Source organism: Mytilus californianus, unplaced genomic scaffold (assembly GCF_021869535.1).
Source record: "Mytilus californianus isolate M0D057914Y unplaced genomic scaffold, xbMytCali1.0.p SCAF_13, whole genome shotgun sequence".
NCBI classification, from domain to species: Eukaryota; Metazoa; Mollusca; class Bivalvia; order Mytilida; family Mytilidae; genus Mytilus; species Mytilus californianus.
Window position 1 is genome coordinate 7,340,388 of NW_026262615.1, and position 19,521 is coordinate 7,359,908.

At 31.1% G+C, this 19,521-nt stretch overlaps 1 protein-coding gene across 1 annotated transcript; it reads right to left on the reverse strand.

Moving 5' to 3' along the window:
- Positions 1–294: 294 nt before the first annotated feature.
- Positions 295–16,834, reverse strand: LOC127723090 (uncharacterized). The gene is made up of 8 exons (XM_052229537.1): positions 16,706–16,834; positions 13,825–13,996; positions 8,268–8,347; positions 6,838–6,909; positions 5,338–5,352; positions 2,143–2,160; positions 1,731–1,742; positions 295–644 (listed from the first exon to the last, which is right to left on the reverse strand). Exons 1-8 carry the CDS (start codon positions 16,773–16,775, stop codon positions 475–477), a joined length of 609 nt encoding a protein of 202 aa, XP_052085497.1. The 5' UTR covers positions 16,776–16,834; the 3' UTR covers positions 295–474.
- Positions 16,835–19,521: the final 2,687 nt, after the last annotated feature.

A 19,521-nucleotide genomic window follows, 5' to 3' on the forward strand; every position in this document is an offset into this window, starting at 1 on the left:
GTCATAACTGGACCATGAACTGCTTACCATTAGAACATCAGTACACTTGTACTGTTAACAAGGGGTTTCTGTATTTTGAAAAAAAAAGATGTTTTATATTATATCTGTCATTAAGTTGCTATCTTATTAACGTATACTCTGTATCTCCTCTCATTGGTTTTATTCCTAATTTTACAAAACAGTTTGAATCCCTCGTTACTTTTGAATACGTGCAGTCTAGTTGCTGATTCCCACCTTTCTACGTAATTATAGGGCACTATCTTTAATATTTTAAAGATTTAAAAAACACACACAAATTGTATTACTTCTCTGACACCATTTTTAATTAAAAGATTATATTTTGAACTTCTAATCGGAAAAAGTATACGCCATCACTGTATCATTTCTTACATAAAGGAAACATATTGTATATATACAATGTGTGATATATTTCTTCCATTCTTCAACATGTTCAAACACTACGAACAATACTTCTTATTTGAATCCAAAGGACCCAGCACTTGCATGGGCGTACGCCCATGTTTGCACTGGTGGTGGTAGTGGTACACTACAACACTGACCATCATCGTACTTCTCGCAACCACTACATGGAACGTCTCTGCGATCAGTAATAGGACAATTCATTGGTCTATTACAGCCCATTGCTAAGGAATAGGAAAATAAAAAAAATATACACATTAGTAACAAGACAATTCATTGGTCGATTACACCCAATATATATGATATATATAAACAAATAAAAAGAAATATGCACAAATGCATACAATATTCAGCTTAGTGATATAATTTTAATTTGAGTATATGAAATTCAAACTCGAGCTAGGATTGATGCATGCATTATCACGTCAAGTTATGTTTCAAGCATGTACGATATATCCTACTTCACACTATAGCCAGTCACACTCTTAGCCGAATATTTACGGAACATCTCTCAAAGTAAACGTCATAATTATTAATGGTTAAATATAAAAACCTATGACAGTCATCCTCAACCCACCGTAGCAACTTATACTGACTGCTATATTTTCTGATTGCTAACCTATGTAATCATATTATTTTTGGGCTGACTACAGGAATAAGATTTGTCTAGAGATATTTGTTAGAAAAAAAATATGATAGAAACATTTTGTTCATAGAATTATGTTAGATTATTAGAGGGAGATCCCAAGTCGACAATCAAATATCACAAGTCAAAGAAAAATAGACAATCTAATGCAAAATATATGTAAAATTTGTTTTTCATTGGCTAAAAGTTACCATCAAATCCACAGTTGTCATGCCGTAACTAAAGAGTGACCCGCCATTTTGAATTGGTGGATCAACACATGATCGATTACTACAGTAGTATGGAAAATAAAACAACACATACCTCGAAACGCCTTGTTTTATCTGATTTTATCCAAATATGAATCGTGGAATTCAGTTTTTGAGATCTTATTACGTTGTACTCAAGTTCCAAACCAACCGGGACATACTGAACAAATGAATGTGTGTTGCTGACTCAGTCAGAATTACGTTTCCGAAAAAAATTATAGATATCAAGTTTGAAATAAGAAATGTCAAGTTTGAAATGAGAAATATCATTTTGAAATGGAAAATTTAAACAACAACAATGTCCTCACTGGTCGTTTGTAAAGTAAACTTTAAAATAAATGATACTTCTGTTTTGCATTAACACTTCTAAGATATTTTGAGATACTAATTCCATTGTTTTCGCTTTGAGTACTTACGTGGTGGCTTCACTGCAAATTAAAAAAAAAAATCAAATAAAATCACAGTACAATAAAGATGATCCATTCTCAACTTTGAAAACAAATGTTTGGGCAAAACAGTTGTCCTAAAAATTTCAAAAAAAGTATTATTTACTTGTAAATAATATATAAAATTTGTTTGTTATTATTTTTAAAAGTCTACAATATATACATTCATATACGATAAGTTTTAAAAAAAAATATTACCAGCAGGCAATTTCCATTTGGCAGAATCTTTTTAAGCAAAACAAGTTTATCAATTAGCAATGACCCTGAACCTATAAAACATAGTCTGTGACACATGTGGGTTTATGAAAAGTTCGAAATAGGAAGCAACCTTGTGGACAGTCGAAAAAAAAAAAATCAGTAAAAATATCAAATAAATACTTACAACATTTCGCTAATTCCACTGAAAATTAAAAAAAAGCAAATATGTATTGGCTGAATTATGTTAATATAGTTTGATTTATATAGGAATAGCTGAATACAAACGTTGTGATAACATTGGACGAAAATGAGACTAAAACTACATGAATAATGCAATAAAACTGTTTGCCAGCCTAAAGAAACGACCCTTCTGGAATACAAATAAAATAGATATGTGGTATGATCGCAAATAGGACATCTATCTACCAAAGACCGTGGACGAAAATGTAAACAAGTACTTGTGATCGGCCGGCCTTAAACATTGTGCAATAAGGTCAGGGTTTGACAAAATGCTAAAAAAAAATTCCGTCGAGAAGTTGGAGGATAATTATATTCATAGATAGACCACGATGTTTAAAAAATCAACATAAGAAAATGTATATGAGACGAGGAAAGAGACATTCTCTTGCAACTAGACAATTCAATACTATACAAAAGAGCTATGGAAAAATGTTTAAACTGATCTGAAATGGAAAACGTTTTACTTCTTAGATATAGAACATATGTCAGACCTAAGTACGGATTGACTGTAAACAGGGTTCAAATCAAAGAAAAATATCTCATCAAAATTTCCATTAAAGTGCAGAATAATGTCTATACATTTTGATCATTAAACTTAAACAGGCAGTAGCTACGGAAATCATGATTTTTGTAACGCCGTGAAAATGGAATACCTTTATAGATATCAATGAAAAATATGTTTCGTGTTAATTTCATGACTCAGCAGTGTCTTATGTTCTTTATTTTTAATATTATTTGTTTTGTCATTTCTTCGTTTAACTCTGTCGTGTACACTTGATTGGGCCTCTCGGCTGACCACATTTATATACAGTGAATTTTTCACCACTTAAATCTCATTTTCCGCACTTATCTTATGTTTTGCAAAATTGCTGCAATTGTGAATATGAGTACTACTACAGACTCACAATCTCAATCATTCCATCGTACCTCTTAAACAAATAATCGAAAAAACTTGCATTCAGGCAGAGACATATATCACTAAATATACAGGTGAGATTTTTGTCAATTCGTTACCAATTAAAGTTGGCCGATTCCTTTTTACTCGTCGTTAACACCATCTCCCTATATATATCCTGGTCCAGGCATGACTTGCTATTGTCAATTTCGACATGTTAAGATAGCATTGTACAAAGCCTGTGATATCTCTGCTGTAAATTGTCCATATTATGTCCACCTCATCGATTTTCATACTAGTAAACATTTTTTTGAAAGGCTTAAGTAATTTTACTATTTTATCAATTTCAGAGGCCAAATGATAACTGTTATCATTCATTAATTTTTCAATGGAAATATACAGGGATAATCAATCTCCTCTAAATGAGGGGCGAAAGATACCAGAGGAACAGTCAAACTCATAGATCGAAAAAAAAGTGACAACGCCATGGCTAAAAAATAAAAAGACAAAGAGGCAAATAATAGTACACAAGACACAACATAGAAAACTAAAGACTAAGCAACACGAACCCCACAAAAAACTGGGGGTGATCTCAAGTGCTCCGGATGGGTAAGCAGACTCTGCTCCCCATGTCGCACCCGTCGTGTTGCTCATGTTATTACAAATCCGGTAAATAGTCTAATTCGGTAGGTCACATTCGTGGTGAGTAAAAGGAAGTGGATTGTAATTACGACAAAGAAACATATCCGATACCATCTGTGAAACGGTTATTCCATAACGGTCAACCAACTCGTGATGGCGTCCGTAAAATTTAAACAATCTCCATGCATCTTCCATTATAAATTATCCTCATTCCACTGTAGGTAATGTTTTATTCATTTGTTAACCTTGCAGTTTTTCTGCATTTGTAGGGAAATTTTACCTGTTTCTAAACTTTTAGATAAATATATATGATGCAATTTTCTTATCCAGTTTGAATCTTAAGATTCCTTTTGTGGTTTGTTCTTGAAGACTCAACCCCGTGTATTAAATCGAGGAAGTGGTCCAAGCCCTGTCTCTTATTTTTGAGGGAAGTGGTATTTAACCTGTTTCACCGAGTAAAAGATGTGCCTTAAATATGAACCACTTGGCGTAACACAAAAAAATCAATCAATTAATTATTTAATATGAAATTTGCGTCTCTTTACGTTGTGCACACTGTCAATCAACTAGCCAACCAACCAATTAAATCAACCGTTTAATCTGTTATTGAATGTGAAAACGTCAAACTTTACAAAATGGAAAAAAAAATCAATCAATCAATCATTTACCTTCTTACCTCCAAACTAACCAAAAAAACAAGTCGATAGTAAGAGCCTGTCACGTGATGAAATCCATACATTTAATCATAAAAAAAGAACTATGAAAAGTTAGAAAAACATTCATTAACAATTGTTTTATATTTATTTGTAGCAGTGTTAGAAAAACCGCTAGTGCACCGATGTAATTGAAATTACATTCATACTTTTGAGATGATTCTTTATTTAAATGTCTCAAGTCTCGACACTCATTTGTCAATTGTCAACTGTAAACATTTATCTAACATGTCTTATTTGTTTAATATATGTTTCCGTTTAGCTCAAACGGCCAATTTTCTTTTCAAAACTTTAAGTTTAAATGACTAAATTTGATGAAATCGTGAAATCATCCAAGAAACTTGAAAGGTATCTAACGAACTGAGTTGTTAAAAGCTGCCAATTAAGAACGCCTTTTTCAAGAGTTGATAAATATTGTAACGGGCTTATGTTTGTAATTATAAATAAGAAGATGTGGTATAAATGCCAACGAGACAACTATCCATCCAAGTCACAATGTGTAAAAAGTAAACAATTATAGGTCAAAGTACGGCCTTCAACACGGAGCTTTGGCTCACACCGAACAGCAAGCTATAAAGGGCCCCAAAAAGACTAGTGTAGAACAATTCAAATAGGAAAACCAACGGTCTAATCTATATAAAAAACGAGAAACACTTATGAACCACACCAACAAACGACAATTAGTATAATTTCGTTTAGATTGTTCCATATATAAATACACTATTGGTCAATGACTTGTCAACACAGAGTGACTAATATATATAAATATCCTGAACGGCAATCATAAATACACTGTCATTAAGCGCCATGCAAATAACTTCATAATAAACAATGTTATTATCATACATAAAACACGTACAAACTACATAACCATAAAAAGTGTACTCACGTGATACTCCTTTAACTAAAGAAAAAAGTGAAAAAAGTAAGCATACACAAAAATTACTGTAAATTCAGAAATTATTCCGGGGGTTTTATTAATGCGAATAATGCGAATGAGTGAGTATCGCAATAATAAGAACTCGTATTCTGATATCAGATATATATAACTGTATGCAGATTTTCCATTAATTGCAATAACTCATCTCGCATTTTTGTCCTTTCCACAAATATCGCAATGATAAATACAAGGAATAATTTTTGAATATACAGTACATAAATGTAAAAAGAAAATGTTTAGATCGTTGTATTTATTTCAACTGCATTTTGAAGATGATAAACATAGTAAGCATAACATTATCCAATAAACTAACGAAATAAACAGTGATACCGTTCCCCCTTCTCTTGTGTCTCGTAGAAATCATTCTCTTATAACTTTTCCGGAACAGCCTTTTTACATTCTACTTATTTGTCTTTCCGATCGCAGTTACGTCGATAAACCTTCTCGGTTGTCTTCATGTAAAGTGCTTTGCTGGTGTGCGCGGGGTCATGTGTTCGATCTCCGTCCAAGTCAAACTAAGAATTGAATATTTGCTGCTCCTCCGCCAAACATGTGCCAAACATGTGGCATTTAGAAGTAATAGCAAATACTGGTCAGCTCTAAGTCAGAATAGTATGTCGGTTAAGTACAACGCATGGTTAATATTTATATAACATTAAAATTGTCTCGTTCTAAAGTTTTGCGCACAAAATATTTATCCTGGTATCTATGATGAGTTTATCTAAATATGCATTTGCTTTGCCAATTATAAGTAAATTTCTTATTATTCTGTGTCACGTCCAATTCCCCCTTCCTCAGTTGCCTCATCAATCCTTAGGAATCAATAAAATAACATATTTACTTTTTATTTTCCTGTTCTTGTTTTTCATGTGTTAAGGATGTTCGCTACTCTGTTTCAAAATATCAAACCTTCCAGAAGTTTGTTATAAATTGATAGTATATGAATAAAGGAACTAAAAAAGCAGAAAAAAATGAAGGGTCTGTGTACTTGTTTTCGAGATATAAGGCATTGAAAATTTTGCGGGAAATTATTCTCTCTAGACTTTTTATACCTTTAACATTGGCACCTGTTTTCTTTCAAAAACTATGAAGAAATAACAAGGACTTTTTAAGATTTTCAAATATGGCTTTTAAAACTATACGTCATAAAACTATGAAAAGAGAAGTAGGTGTTAGCACTCAAATTTTTTTAATGGCACTACATGACTAAAACCAGAGGATTCCAAATATCTGACAAAAATTCAAAAAAAACAAGAGGAACGAACATCCTTAAACCTTGTTAACATAGTCTGATTTGGTTGTGACCTTCGTTCTATGTTCGTTAAAAATCAAATATGTAGGAATGTCGTGTAATTATCTACGTAACAGTTAATGTCATTGTAACTTTTAATGTTCTGACATAAACTTAGGTATATTGAAATTAAGAACATGAAGCTTATACATACTAACCTACATAAACTACTGGTCTCATGAGCTTTGGCGAACAAATGGAACAGATGGTGGGAGGATATTTGTATTTTTCTAAAAAAAAAAACAAAAAATATCAAACTAAGTATACATACATGTATAATAAAAATACCGAACTCCTATGTATATTAAATAAAAGGGAAGTTCATAAAAACTGACAAAATCAAATTTTATCAACCACCAGAACGAGTTAAGACCGGGACTATATAGAATGTGTTTCGTTGGAAAATATTCATTCTTAAAATTTGTTTGATTGACCAGAAATCCGTGAACATTAAAAAAAAAGCGTATGCAAAAATTTCAAACTTTCGTTTTGATGCAAATGAAGTTCTAAAAGTTTAAACATCTTTGGATATAAAAAAGAAGATGTGATAATTGCCAATGAAACAACTATCCACCAAAGTTGAATGTAATGAAACGTCACCGTACGGCCCATACTGTAAAGTCAGCTATATAGATCCTGACGTGAAAAATGAGAATCAATTCAAAGGAGAAAAATAACGGCAAGATGTATTTCCTCAATACAAATATGACACTGAATAACTGGATTTTCACTTTGGGCAGGCCCATTAGGAATATATCGGGGTAAAACGTGTTTGTAAGCCCTCCACCTTCCCCTAACCTGATACTGTGGTGTAACAGCACATCATAAGAACAAACTGTAAGAATCAGTTGTAAATGGCGTATCACAAACGATCGGTACGAAGCACAAAAAGCAATTTACAAAAAGCAATTGACAAAACACCGAATTAAGAGTACTCGCTGTTAAAATACAAATTTCTATAATTTTACATGAAAAGTATACCGCCTAGGCAAGACTTACCTAGCTTGTACGTCCTCATCTGTCATTACTGAGTAAAATTGAATTAAAAATGATATTATATGATTGAAAATGATATATCATTTTCGTATATCATATACAAGAAATTAATTTGAAGCATGAATTTAGGGACAAAAAATTATCTTAATGTAAAAATAGAAAAAAATCTATAAATGAAACAAATAAACATGTTTGAAATACGAAGCAGTTTATTGCATGTAATTATTTTACGTTGTTGATTGAAGGTTCTGAAAATGGGGTTGCACTGATCAACTTAGAACTAAGTTTTACGACTACTGTAGATCATATTATCTTAAAAATAAGATGTGGTATGATTGGCAATGAGACAACTCTCCCCCAGAGACCAAGTACCGTAGAAGGTTAGCAACTATAAGTAACCACAACAATAAACAGAAAACCCATACCGCATTACAAGCTATAAGACTATTTCCTGAGGAGGACAGTTACATTGTACAACAGCTAGACTACATGGAAGAAATGCCTGCAACAATAGTGAATGTAGTAGTATAACTCAAAAAAGCGCCTAAATGAAGATGTTCATGTCGAAATTTTCCTTCAAATTGATACGTACTAAATTTGCTCTCGTAAACCCACGTGATCTTTCCTGAAAGTGATACCTCCTTCACACATTGGTACTGGTTGCCATTTCGACTGAAAAATAATACTGTTAATATATGTTGTGACTCATTATAAGTAATACAATTGGCGTAACATTATTGAAAATTTAATTTTTAGTGCACCCATCTAACATAAACATTCGAAATCATATCAACTGTACTATCATTTTTGCCCGTTTTCAAATATTCAGGATATCTTCCAGTCAAGTCAAGTGCAAAACTTAAAAAAAAAAAAATAGTAAAAAGTAAATGAAGGATAAATAACTTTTCATTTGGCGTTAATTTGTATTTAATTACCATTACTATTGTTAAATAAATCATTTACATTACATCAATGATGAGTATAGAGCTTTTATTAAAGTAAATAATATGTATAATATCAATTTAGAAGACGGAAGAATGCTTTTGAATTGAGCACCCGGATAACTTAGTTTCGTCTTAAGAATAATCGTTTAATGATTAAGGCAACTGTAGTTTATCGATTTTCAAATTTCGGAAGTCAAATTAGTAGTGATTCATCAATGTAACGAACCAATTAAGGGTCTCCTACTCGTGCATCATCCAATTCATAACACGTTTAATTAACAGCACAAAAAACGTTTCTATGACAGTTCTAAAATTTGTCTTTAATATTTGTCATAATTAAATAAAGCCATTTTGGTTTTTTTTAGGTTGTGACAGTTATTGCATAGTTTGTCTTAGGTATAATAATAAAAATGTACGACAAAAGAGAACTTTCAGAACATAAAATTGACAGTCACTTATCAAAAGTTTTTTCAAATGTTAATGTTACTCTTTCAAAGCAAGCAAAGCAATTTGTATAAATAAAACTGTTGCTGAAGATAAATATCTTTTAACATTTTGAGGCCAAAGTACTTAATTTGCTGTTTATCATTTTTGTTTGTTGTTTATTATCTTGTAAATACATCAGGGCATTCGTTTTATATTTGACCTTTAGGAACCCTTTCTATGCGATATGTGTTTTGTTTGTTGTTGAAGGCCGTATGGTGACCTGCAGTTGTTAACTTCTACGTAATTTAGTCACCGGTGAATAGTTGTCTGATTGGAAATCATACCACATTTTCTTATTTTTCATGTTTTTTATATTTGCCACACTTTTACATTTAATTTATATGGTAGATGTACGGCATAGTCTTCTTATTTGCGAAATTATGAATTCCAAAGTACTAGTCATGAGTGATGTTTTTGAAAGTGGATAAGATATGATAAATTCTTAAATTTATAGTAAACTTCGGACGTCAAAGTCCTTGATTAAGGTTGTCTCAGTATATCAAAATTGTTTTTTCCTTTACAATTATATCGATAAAGCATTATGCTTCTTCGTGGAGCCTTTTCATGCTTTTAAATATGTGAGTTGACTTGATATTGTAATGGAATTAAGAATTGTAATCCTGTCTTTGGCAAGAACTGATCTTGACGACGCACATGTAAAATTGTCTAACTGAATTCACCTTAAAGTTCAGGTGAAATACTAAATACGTGTAGAAAATAGATGTTTCTATTGATTTCAAAGAAAAAGGCAAATGGAAGAATTATTTTCATAATCTTATGAGCCTTGAAATCATTTTGATCATGACACACCCAAAAGATTTCAAATATGCAATTATGTTATATTAAAAATACATCGGTATAACTAAGAATTGTCCAAAAACTAGTCTGAGAATAATAAAGACACTAGTAGTTTAACGATGTTCAAATATCGTAAATCGATTAAGAGGTGACGAATCTTCTGACTGTCAAACCTTATTTTGTTGCGTGTTATTTCCTCTTCTAGATTAAAATAATACATCTTATTTGGTTTAATATATATACAAAAAATATAATAGATAGAATAATAAGTATTAATATAATTATAATAACGGTAATAAATAATAGGAAAAGGAACAACTCAAGAACATGAATATGTTGATTGAAGGAATTGTTTTGTAGCAACATTATAATTTGATAGTTTTTATATGTTTAAAATTTAATGTTACAGTTGTATGTAGTAAATCACACGATAAGATATATCGCAACAAACATATTTTAAAAGTCGTACAAGCGTATTTGAAGCATAATAAATTCTTCCGTGTGCTCTTTTTGTGGCAATCTATACCATGTATAGTAACAACTTATTATTACATGTATTTAAAATTTTATTTATCATAACATGTATTCAAAATTTTATTCATTATTACATGTATTTAAAATTTTATTTATTATTTGATTGAATAAAGCAAAAGATACCAAGGAGACAATCTCAACCCATAAGACAGAGAAAGACATATACCGCTATTACAAAAGCAAAAAGATCACACACAGATACAACAGTTAAAAAAAATAAGATAACACTGTAAAACAGAACATTACTGCAAGCCGATTGAGATTAAAGTCACGGAGGAAGTATTTTCAAATTTTCACAATATTAATCCTTAGTTATATTAAAAAAAAGAAAACTACTACAAATTGGTTACATAAACAATAAGGATTTGTGACACGTTAACGTTGAAAATAGTATTTATTCGAATATTAAACGAGATTAAACATGTCAACATGACTAACACTTAAAACAAATTAGTAGGAGCATATTTTTTGCTAAGTTGATATCATGCAATGGACACTTAAATGCTTCAATTAGTAAGTAACTGATATCAATTTTGGCACAGATGAAGGCGACAGATCTTGTTGGCGTTTTAGATTGAACCCCAAAAGTGAATAGGAAGATCTAATGTTAGTACTTCCACTGCGTTGATACCTCTACTGATGCAGTCTTAGATAAACCCATCTAAGTCGCCAGTACTTCGGTAGTGGAATGGAAATACGGATATTATTTGACTGAAATTTGAGGTCATAAACATTTGAAATAAATTTAAATCAAGGAATACATTTTCCTCATGAAAAGCTCTGATTCCTTGTACAGATTAGATTATAATGTAAGTCGTTTTTGGTTTGATCAGCTCTTCAACGTTCTTATTAGGTTTTAAATTCAAATACATTGGCCTTATTCATCACTCAGATAACATTGTTTGTGGACATGCACATCTTGTGCAGTAAAATTGGTACCGTCAATGTTATTGTTGTGTATAGATCGCAAAATCTTTTACTCACCGTTATTTCAGTTAACCTTTTTGAAAAATCCGTTTTGTATATGGTGTTATAATCAATGAATAACCGATTAACCGTCGTAAGGACCAACAATCGAAAACCAAAAGCGTGAACCGGTTAATCGAATGTTTTTCAATTTTAATGAATTTGATGTAAATCTGATTGAAATCATAAACAGCAATATCAAATTTTAAAATGATCATTGTTGTACTTTATGAAATCAATTATCCAGTATATTAATTCCTTGATTTTCAATGAAAACATTCCAATTTTACACAATTAATGAGCACAAATACACGTTGTTCATCAGCATTGGCGAATATTAAGGAAACATCATTTACACGTGTACGGCGTGTAAAATAAATTGAACAATTACAATCTGATCAAAATTAAGTTGACGATTTAGACGATCAATAATTCATTTTGATTTTATATTAAAAAAGTGTCAACCTTCAACATCCAAGTCTAAGTCATAATTAAAACGAAATGGCAATTCAAAATTGTGAAATGCAAATTTAGTGTATATATTTGCTGGTGGTACCAGTCACAGGTAGAAATGAACAATACCGAATGACTTAGGAAAGGATGTCACGATAGACTTCAAACATATTGTATCATATTACAATGTATTCGTAAAGTATTGCAATCGTTGTCTTTTGGCATCATCTTTAGTACCGTTTAACCAGTCAATCGGTCGAAAGAATATATCTAAGTAGTCGGTTAGGTAAAAGTGTTCGATTTAACAACACCAGTTTTTTTTTATAAAGTCAGTTAAACCACAACAGAAACAAATGACAAATGACAGACATTGTTATGATCCATATTCCAAGGGGGAAATGTATAGCAATTTTTACTAAAACCAATTGTAAATCAAACATTTTACCATGTAAACGTTTCTGTATGTGAATATACTGGTTGATATAAAATCCAATTTATATGTAAAACCCTACTTAAATGACACCAATAAGGAATACTGTACAATACCTGTATTTTGATGATGTATATACGTGATTTTATTGACCTTTGGAAAATTGATTGCTGAGATGAATATCAGTTTGTTTTAAAATTTCAATCTATCAACAAATTACCGGAAAAAACCGACTATAATCATTTTATCCAATATTCGAAGATTAAATAAGTTTTTAGCCAATTATTAAAAATGTAACTGTACTTACATCACTTATATTACCATAATCAAACATGTAAAGCACGTCACACTCAGTGCGTTGAAAATCACTTTTCATTGGGTGAATATGCCGCTTTATTCAGAATCCATGTCGTATAGAAAAAGCTAATATATTAATACCAATTTAGAATACCTGTTGTTGCTGTTTAGAATGCTGTTAAATATTGCTTGCCCTTAAAAAAAACTTGTTTCTATTGTTCCGTTGTTTTTCTCTTACAGTTAATGTGTTTTCCTCGGATTTAGTTTGTAACCTGGATTAGTTTTCGCTTAATCAATTTATGACTATTGAACAGCGGTATACTACTGTTGCCTTTATTCATTCCTAAGAAATATCCAGGTTTTACTGTAATGTTTTTTATCAATATTTTTCAGGATTTGTATTAGAATTACAATGTTTGGAATCATTGCGAAATTAACTTCTTAAGTTGCAATCGATTTGATATTATCATATTCTGTTCTAAACAGTTTATATAAAAAAGAAGATGAGACAATGAGACAACTCTCCACAAGAGACCAAATTATGTTTATTTTTAGAAGAAAAATTATCCCACAAGAACCAGAAAAGGACATTTGTTTAATGCATGCAAAATATTTGTTCATCCTTGATATTGATTTAACAGTAATTGCACTGCACTATTTAATGTTGACAAGGCAAATCAGACATTACGGGTTATAAGCTTTTGGATGGTAGATTGAATAGGCTTAAGTATTGTAAGTTCATTAAGATTGTTAATTAAGCTGTTTGTTTAAATAAATGTCACTCGACTATAAACAATTATTAGGGTTATTAAACGTAGTTACGTGATGTGAAATAATTAAGGTAGTCTGCATTTAAATGTAAAAAATGACAGATAACCGTAAACATTTACAATGAGAGGTGAATAACCCTACCATTCATCTGCGAATTACCTTATTTAGCCTCCTAATTTGTACATGAGTTATCCCTCATCATTACGACATTACTTGCGTTTGTAAATACAAGGTTCTTATAATGAAATAGTGTTGATAACTGTGTGATTTGCGGTCTTCTTATAAGATAATCTATCACTTACACTTTTCATTGTATCGTCCGTACATGGCTTACCAATTTGTTCGTTTGTTTGTTAGTCTTTAATCCTACTTGAAGGTACTATTGGAATATCGTGACGGAAGTCTTGTGTACGGTGTAATTTAAAAATTTATAAAATATCATAAAATAGTTTTGTGCATGCTATTCATACCTTAGAACAGTGAATGGTCCGCTTCTGCTGTAACATTCCTGTTTTTCCTTGTTATTTCCACGACCTCTGATAAGATATGAGGAATTATAGCGGCAAAATTTAAATGTCCCATATTGGCTGGTATATGTTTGTCTCTCTCGGACAGAGCATGGAAAGTTGCATAGTGAATCAACTGAAAAAATGCAAAATAGATAAACAAACATTTATCACATATTTGTTACGAACACATTGGGATTTAGAAATATAATAGCCGCTTAATTGCCTAAGTCATATAACCCGGTTGAAAAACTAGGGCCAATATGGACTTTACATACAATCTCAATGGCAGAGCCATTTTAGCCCTTAAGTGTAAAATCCATATCGATCCTCTTTCATTTTGGAGATTCATGTACAATCTTTGAGACTTACTTGTAACCTTGCCGTTTATAAAACTGTTTGAACAGCGAAGCGTTCAAAGAAATGAATTTATCTTTTTTATTGAAGTTACGTCCTTTATTATGTTGTTGCTAGAAACATTACAGATTTATTGATTTCCAGAGACCAGGTGTGGTTACTGGAATTACTTAGGAATTATCGAATTGTTATAAAATGTGACGAAGAGAAAAAAAAAAATAAAAGCAAACAAATGAAATTAAGACTTAGTCTTTATTCTTATTTCCCATTCCTATTTCATAGACTAAACATGTGATAAAAAAATCATTACATGGAAGGGTGCGTATCGTCTGCTCTGAAGCCACCTTAAAACATTCTCCATAATTCCATTAATTAAACTTGATTTTTCCACTATTTTTCTTTCAGTATAATTTTTTATCAAATTATAATCAAGATACAACCAATACCATAACCCACAAAAAAAAACCCAAACAAACAAACAAACAAAAACAAATAAAGGACAACTTAAATTCAACAATGATTTAAACAATATATAAGAATGCTGTAAATAATAATTTAATATAACCTTAGTCTTATGATTCTGTTAACGGTTGACAAAAACGGTGTTGCTCCTAATTTAGCCATTGATTTTAGAATACAGACTATGCTTCAATCGATATTTATTACAATGAATTATAATTGTGATAAAAGTTATTTTGAAGGAGTATATTGATATGTAAATTCGACCGACTCACTCACAAACTGAATAAAGTTCTTATGTCTGTTTTGTTAACGAAAAGTAAAATAATAAAAATATCGATCTCCAAAGGAAAATTCAAAACGGAAAGTCCTTTATCAAATAGCAAAATCAATAGCTCAAACACATCAAACGAATGGAAAACTGACATATTCTTGACTTGGTACAGGCATTTCCTTATGTAGAAAATGATGGATTTAACCTGGTTTTATAGCTAGCTATCCCCTACACTTGTATGACAGTTTTATAAAATTCCATTATATTGACAACAATGTGTGAGCAAAACAAATAGACATAATAGGTGAAAAGGTCAAAAATTGGGGTACAGCAGTCAACATTGTGTTATAACCTTAATCACTATGAAAACAAATAACTTTTTTCAACAAAGATTGAAAAGTTGTGAGTGTAGGTCGTGGTGAACACATCAATTAAGTCGATATGAAATAACCTTTAGTAATTATATTCACAGTAGTCAACACTTCTATGTTTACTTCAATTAACATTCATATGATCATAATCATATATTAACTGTTTTCTAAACTTTGAAATTTTCCAAATACTAATTTTGTATTCCAGGAATAGAATACTTCAGCTATATTTGACAAAACCTTTCATAATTTTGGGACCTCCCTACTCTTAAACTTCGTACTTTATTTGGCCTTGTAAGTTTTTTTTATTCGAGTGTCACTAATGAGTCGTTTGTAGACAAACCGCGCGTCTAGCATACGAAATTGGAAGGCTTTTAAGATTGTTTGTTGTATTTGATTATTGCAATATAGATTATATTACAATATAGTTAGTGAGAAACCTTCTCAGGACAGTTTACAATTCGCAATGCTTGTCTGGCGTCACAATGGCAAATTTAGAGGAACTTAGCACAATTTGACGTCATAATCACCGGAATGGTGTACTATTAAATCGTTGAAAATAATAGAAGATAAACACAAACAGTATGAACAGATTTTGGAATAAAATAGTATTATAGTATTGTCGGCTGTTATTGAATAGATGGTAATAAGAAAATATTATGTACAATGTACTAATGTAAAGAATACGGACTGAAAAAAGAACATGTTTTGCTAAAATTTCACGTATTAAAGACGGAGATGAAGTAAAATGTGCAAAAAATACCAAACTTCATATTGCAGAACAATATGATTATATCTAATGTTTAAGCGAAAAATAAAAAAAAAGTTTCATATTTCATTCTAAAAAGCATCGAGGCTTTAAATTCAGTATGAAAATAAATTGGTATTTCCCCATACATAATTTGATGTCATGTTTATCGTTTTTCTCACAATGATGTTATACCTCCATCAGCCTTGAAATGTCATGGAGGGTCACATATTTGATTTGTACCAATCAAACGAATCAACAATTAATCATCAAAAATTAATCAACCGGCAAGGGAAAGAAGAAATCGGCTAAGAATTAAAGAAATCACATTATCTTACAAAATATATTCTTCGCCTTAAAAAATCTATGCATGACTTTAAATTGCAAAAAAAAATAGATTTTATATATATATGGATTAAAATCATTTCCGTATTTAAGTTTTTTGTCGCATTATTTCAATTTAATAGAAAAAACAAAAGATATAGGTTATCCTTCCATGACACAAAATCATAACATGCACAGCAAAAAAACACAGAAAAAGCAAAAGAATAGCGCTTGTAGTTTTTTCTTTTGTACTTGGAATTTTATGTTTATTTTTTTATGTATTTTTTGTGTAAATATAAATAATACACTTACCTAAAACAAACAGTAAAGGAAATAACAACACAACAAATATTGAAGAAAAACTCATCGTCTTTATGATCATGTTAACAACAACTTGATTAAAACTAAAGGTAAAGCACACAGAACAATAGGGAATGTCTAAATTACTTATGCAACACTGTCACGTACATATGATTATACATTATACGTAATTTAATGTTACCTGCTAAATACATTGACAAATTATACAAAAACAAATAATAAAGTTCAGTGTAATGATGAGAAGGTCACTAAACCACACCACATACTATAAAACAATTTGGACATTGATAGCTGAATATGTCAATGTATGATACGGTTAATTCTTCTTTGTAAGATCTTAAAAACGGTGTTTGTCACCAGCTTAAACACGTACTAACATTAATGTATTGTGGTTATTTCATAATACGAAGGAAAAAAGATAGAAGATCTGTTTGACAATACAACCTTATATGTATAAATAAAAACCCCTTTAAGGTAACCTTAAATGATTATGTAAATAGTTTAAATATCCGGGTATTTGATGAATGTGAAATTAATGCAGAACTATTGGTTGAATTGTTTTAGTCAATCCCTTTTGAAGAACTAGAGATTAATTGTATGTGCATAACTCTCTGTAAATCGCTTACGTCTGCACTTGAATACATAGATATATTTTGTTCATGCATATACAAAGTTAAGCTTTTTAAGTTATAGCACTAGATTTACTAAGCCTTTGCCTCAGGTTTGGTCAAATCAGTGTAATAATGTTACGCTATGTATAAACACACCTATTGCCTTAAATAAATCAGCTTTGATTAGTTCGAATTATGTATGACGTTTAAAGTTCATAATGATATAATGATCCTCGCAAATATATTCGAACAATTGCTACACACTATACATGTTATAATAGAATAATTATGTTAAACAATGATGTAAAATATTACAAATGATGTATTGTATATGATATAATAAATCAAGTAACTGTAAAATGGCAAGCAAGGTGATCATCGTGATAATAAAATCATCTCTATCAATCAAAACATTAACTGACATAAAATGTCCCAGGTTAGGGAGGGGGGATGAAGCGCGAACAAACTTGTTTGACCTGAAACATTCTTCATGTGTCTGTTTAAAGTCAGGACCCAGCATTTCAGTGGTTTTTATTGGTTGCTGTCTGTCTGTCTGTCTTATTATTTTCGTTTGATGTTTATCATAAATCAGTCGGTTAGTATTCTCATTTTAATCGTTCCACATTTTGTCGTATCGAAAATTGTATAGCTGACTATTTGGTATTGGTTTTGCTAATTGTTGTGGGGACCTATTACAGCTGTTTATGTCCCCATCATTTAAACTCTCGTAGATAATTGTCTCATCGTCAAGCATATCAAACCACCTTAATGTATATAAGATATTGTTTTTTTATATATGTTTTGCTTTAAAATAGATATGTTACATGACTATACAGGATATGTGTGCATTAACATGTGTAGAAAAAATAGACTTTAGTCTGTCAATGTTTGTAAAAATATGGTTTTAAATATAATAAGTGAATAATTGTTCAACAAAAAGCCAAGCATATTCGTCCAGCCTTTTTTTATGGCGATACTTCTAGCATATTCTAAGTTGATTGATAAACGCATTGTCCATTGAAGAACTTTCTATTCTAGACAAAAGCATATACTAAATTGACTAGACCAAGTCTAACAATCTGTGATTAGTAAATTTAAGAAGATGTAGTATGATTACCAATGAGAACTATCCACAAGTAGAGATCAAAGAATAAGGATTTAAGCAATTTGAAGTACCTGTACGGCCTTCAAAAATGGTACATATACCATATAAGCTGTAAAAGGCCCCGACATTACAACGTGTGAAACAATTAAGAAAAGAAAAGCAGTTTTATGAAAACCAACATTATTCTGAATTTGAAGAAAGCAACAATGTCAACCAATAAAGCAAAGCTCGCATTTCTAAATATGTGTTTGCCTATTATTTAAGACCATACGGTGGCCTGTGATTGATAACAGTCTTTTGGACTCCAATGGATAGTTATGTCATTCGCAATCGTACCACATTTCCTTATTTTCTAATGATCGTTTCATACTTAGCGTAGTTTCAAAACAAGAGTAACATGCCAGGAGCAGTAATTGTAGTGTAGACTCTGGACAGACATATGCTACAACAGACAAGACAAAGCTTGAGTGTAAAGTAAGCAGTCATGAAATCTAGGCGAGAAGAATCCTTGTATATGTATGTGTATATTTTAATCCATGTATATATATATATTCTGTCTAGAGTTATGACCATCCATTTACACAATCGACAAACTAGCTTGAGCACGTGGCAGGATCAATACTTGTTAGTCTAAAAGAAAGGCGAAAGATATCAAAGGGACATTAAAACTCATAAGTCAGACATTAACTGACACATAAAAAAGACAAAAAGACAAACAATAGTATACAAAACACAGCATAGAAAATAAAAGACTGAGCAACACAAACTCCGCAAAATCCGGGGGTGATCTCAGGTGCTCCAGAAGGATTAGCATACGTCGTGTTGCGCTTGTAAGTACAAAAACCTGGTCATAAGTCTAATTAGAAAGATCACATTCGGAGAAAGCAGGACGGGATTGTGGTAACGACGATAGGAACATATCGTTCGTCATCGGTGAAACAGATATTTCATAACGATCAACTAACTCGTGATGGCGTCCGTAAAATATTCGAAGGGATAATTTCATCTTCAGTCTTTAGTTTTCTATGTTGCAGTTTTCGGCAAAACCTTCTGGAAATTTGTGTCATAAATGCTTTTCAAATTCGTTCTTT

Coding starts and splice junctions, on each gene's coding strand:
- LOC127723090 (XM_052229537.1), bottom strand. CDS start 16,775: ATGATCATAAAGACGATGAGTTTTTCTTCAATATTTGTTGTGTTGTTA. Junction 13,997..16,705: donor TCCTTTACTGTTTGTTTTAG/GTAAGTGTATTA, acceptor GCATTTTTTCAG/TTGATTCACTATGCAACTTT. Junction 8,348..13,824: donor GGACCATTCACTGTTCTAAG/GTATGAATAGCA, acceptor ATTATTTTTCAG/TCGAAATGGCAACCAGTACC.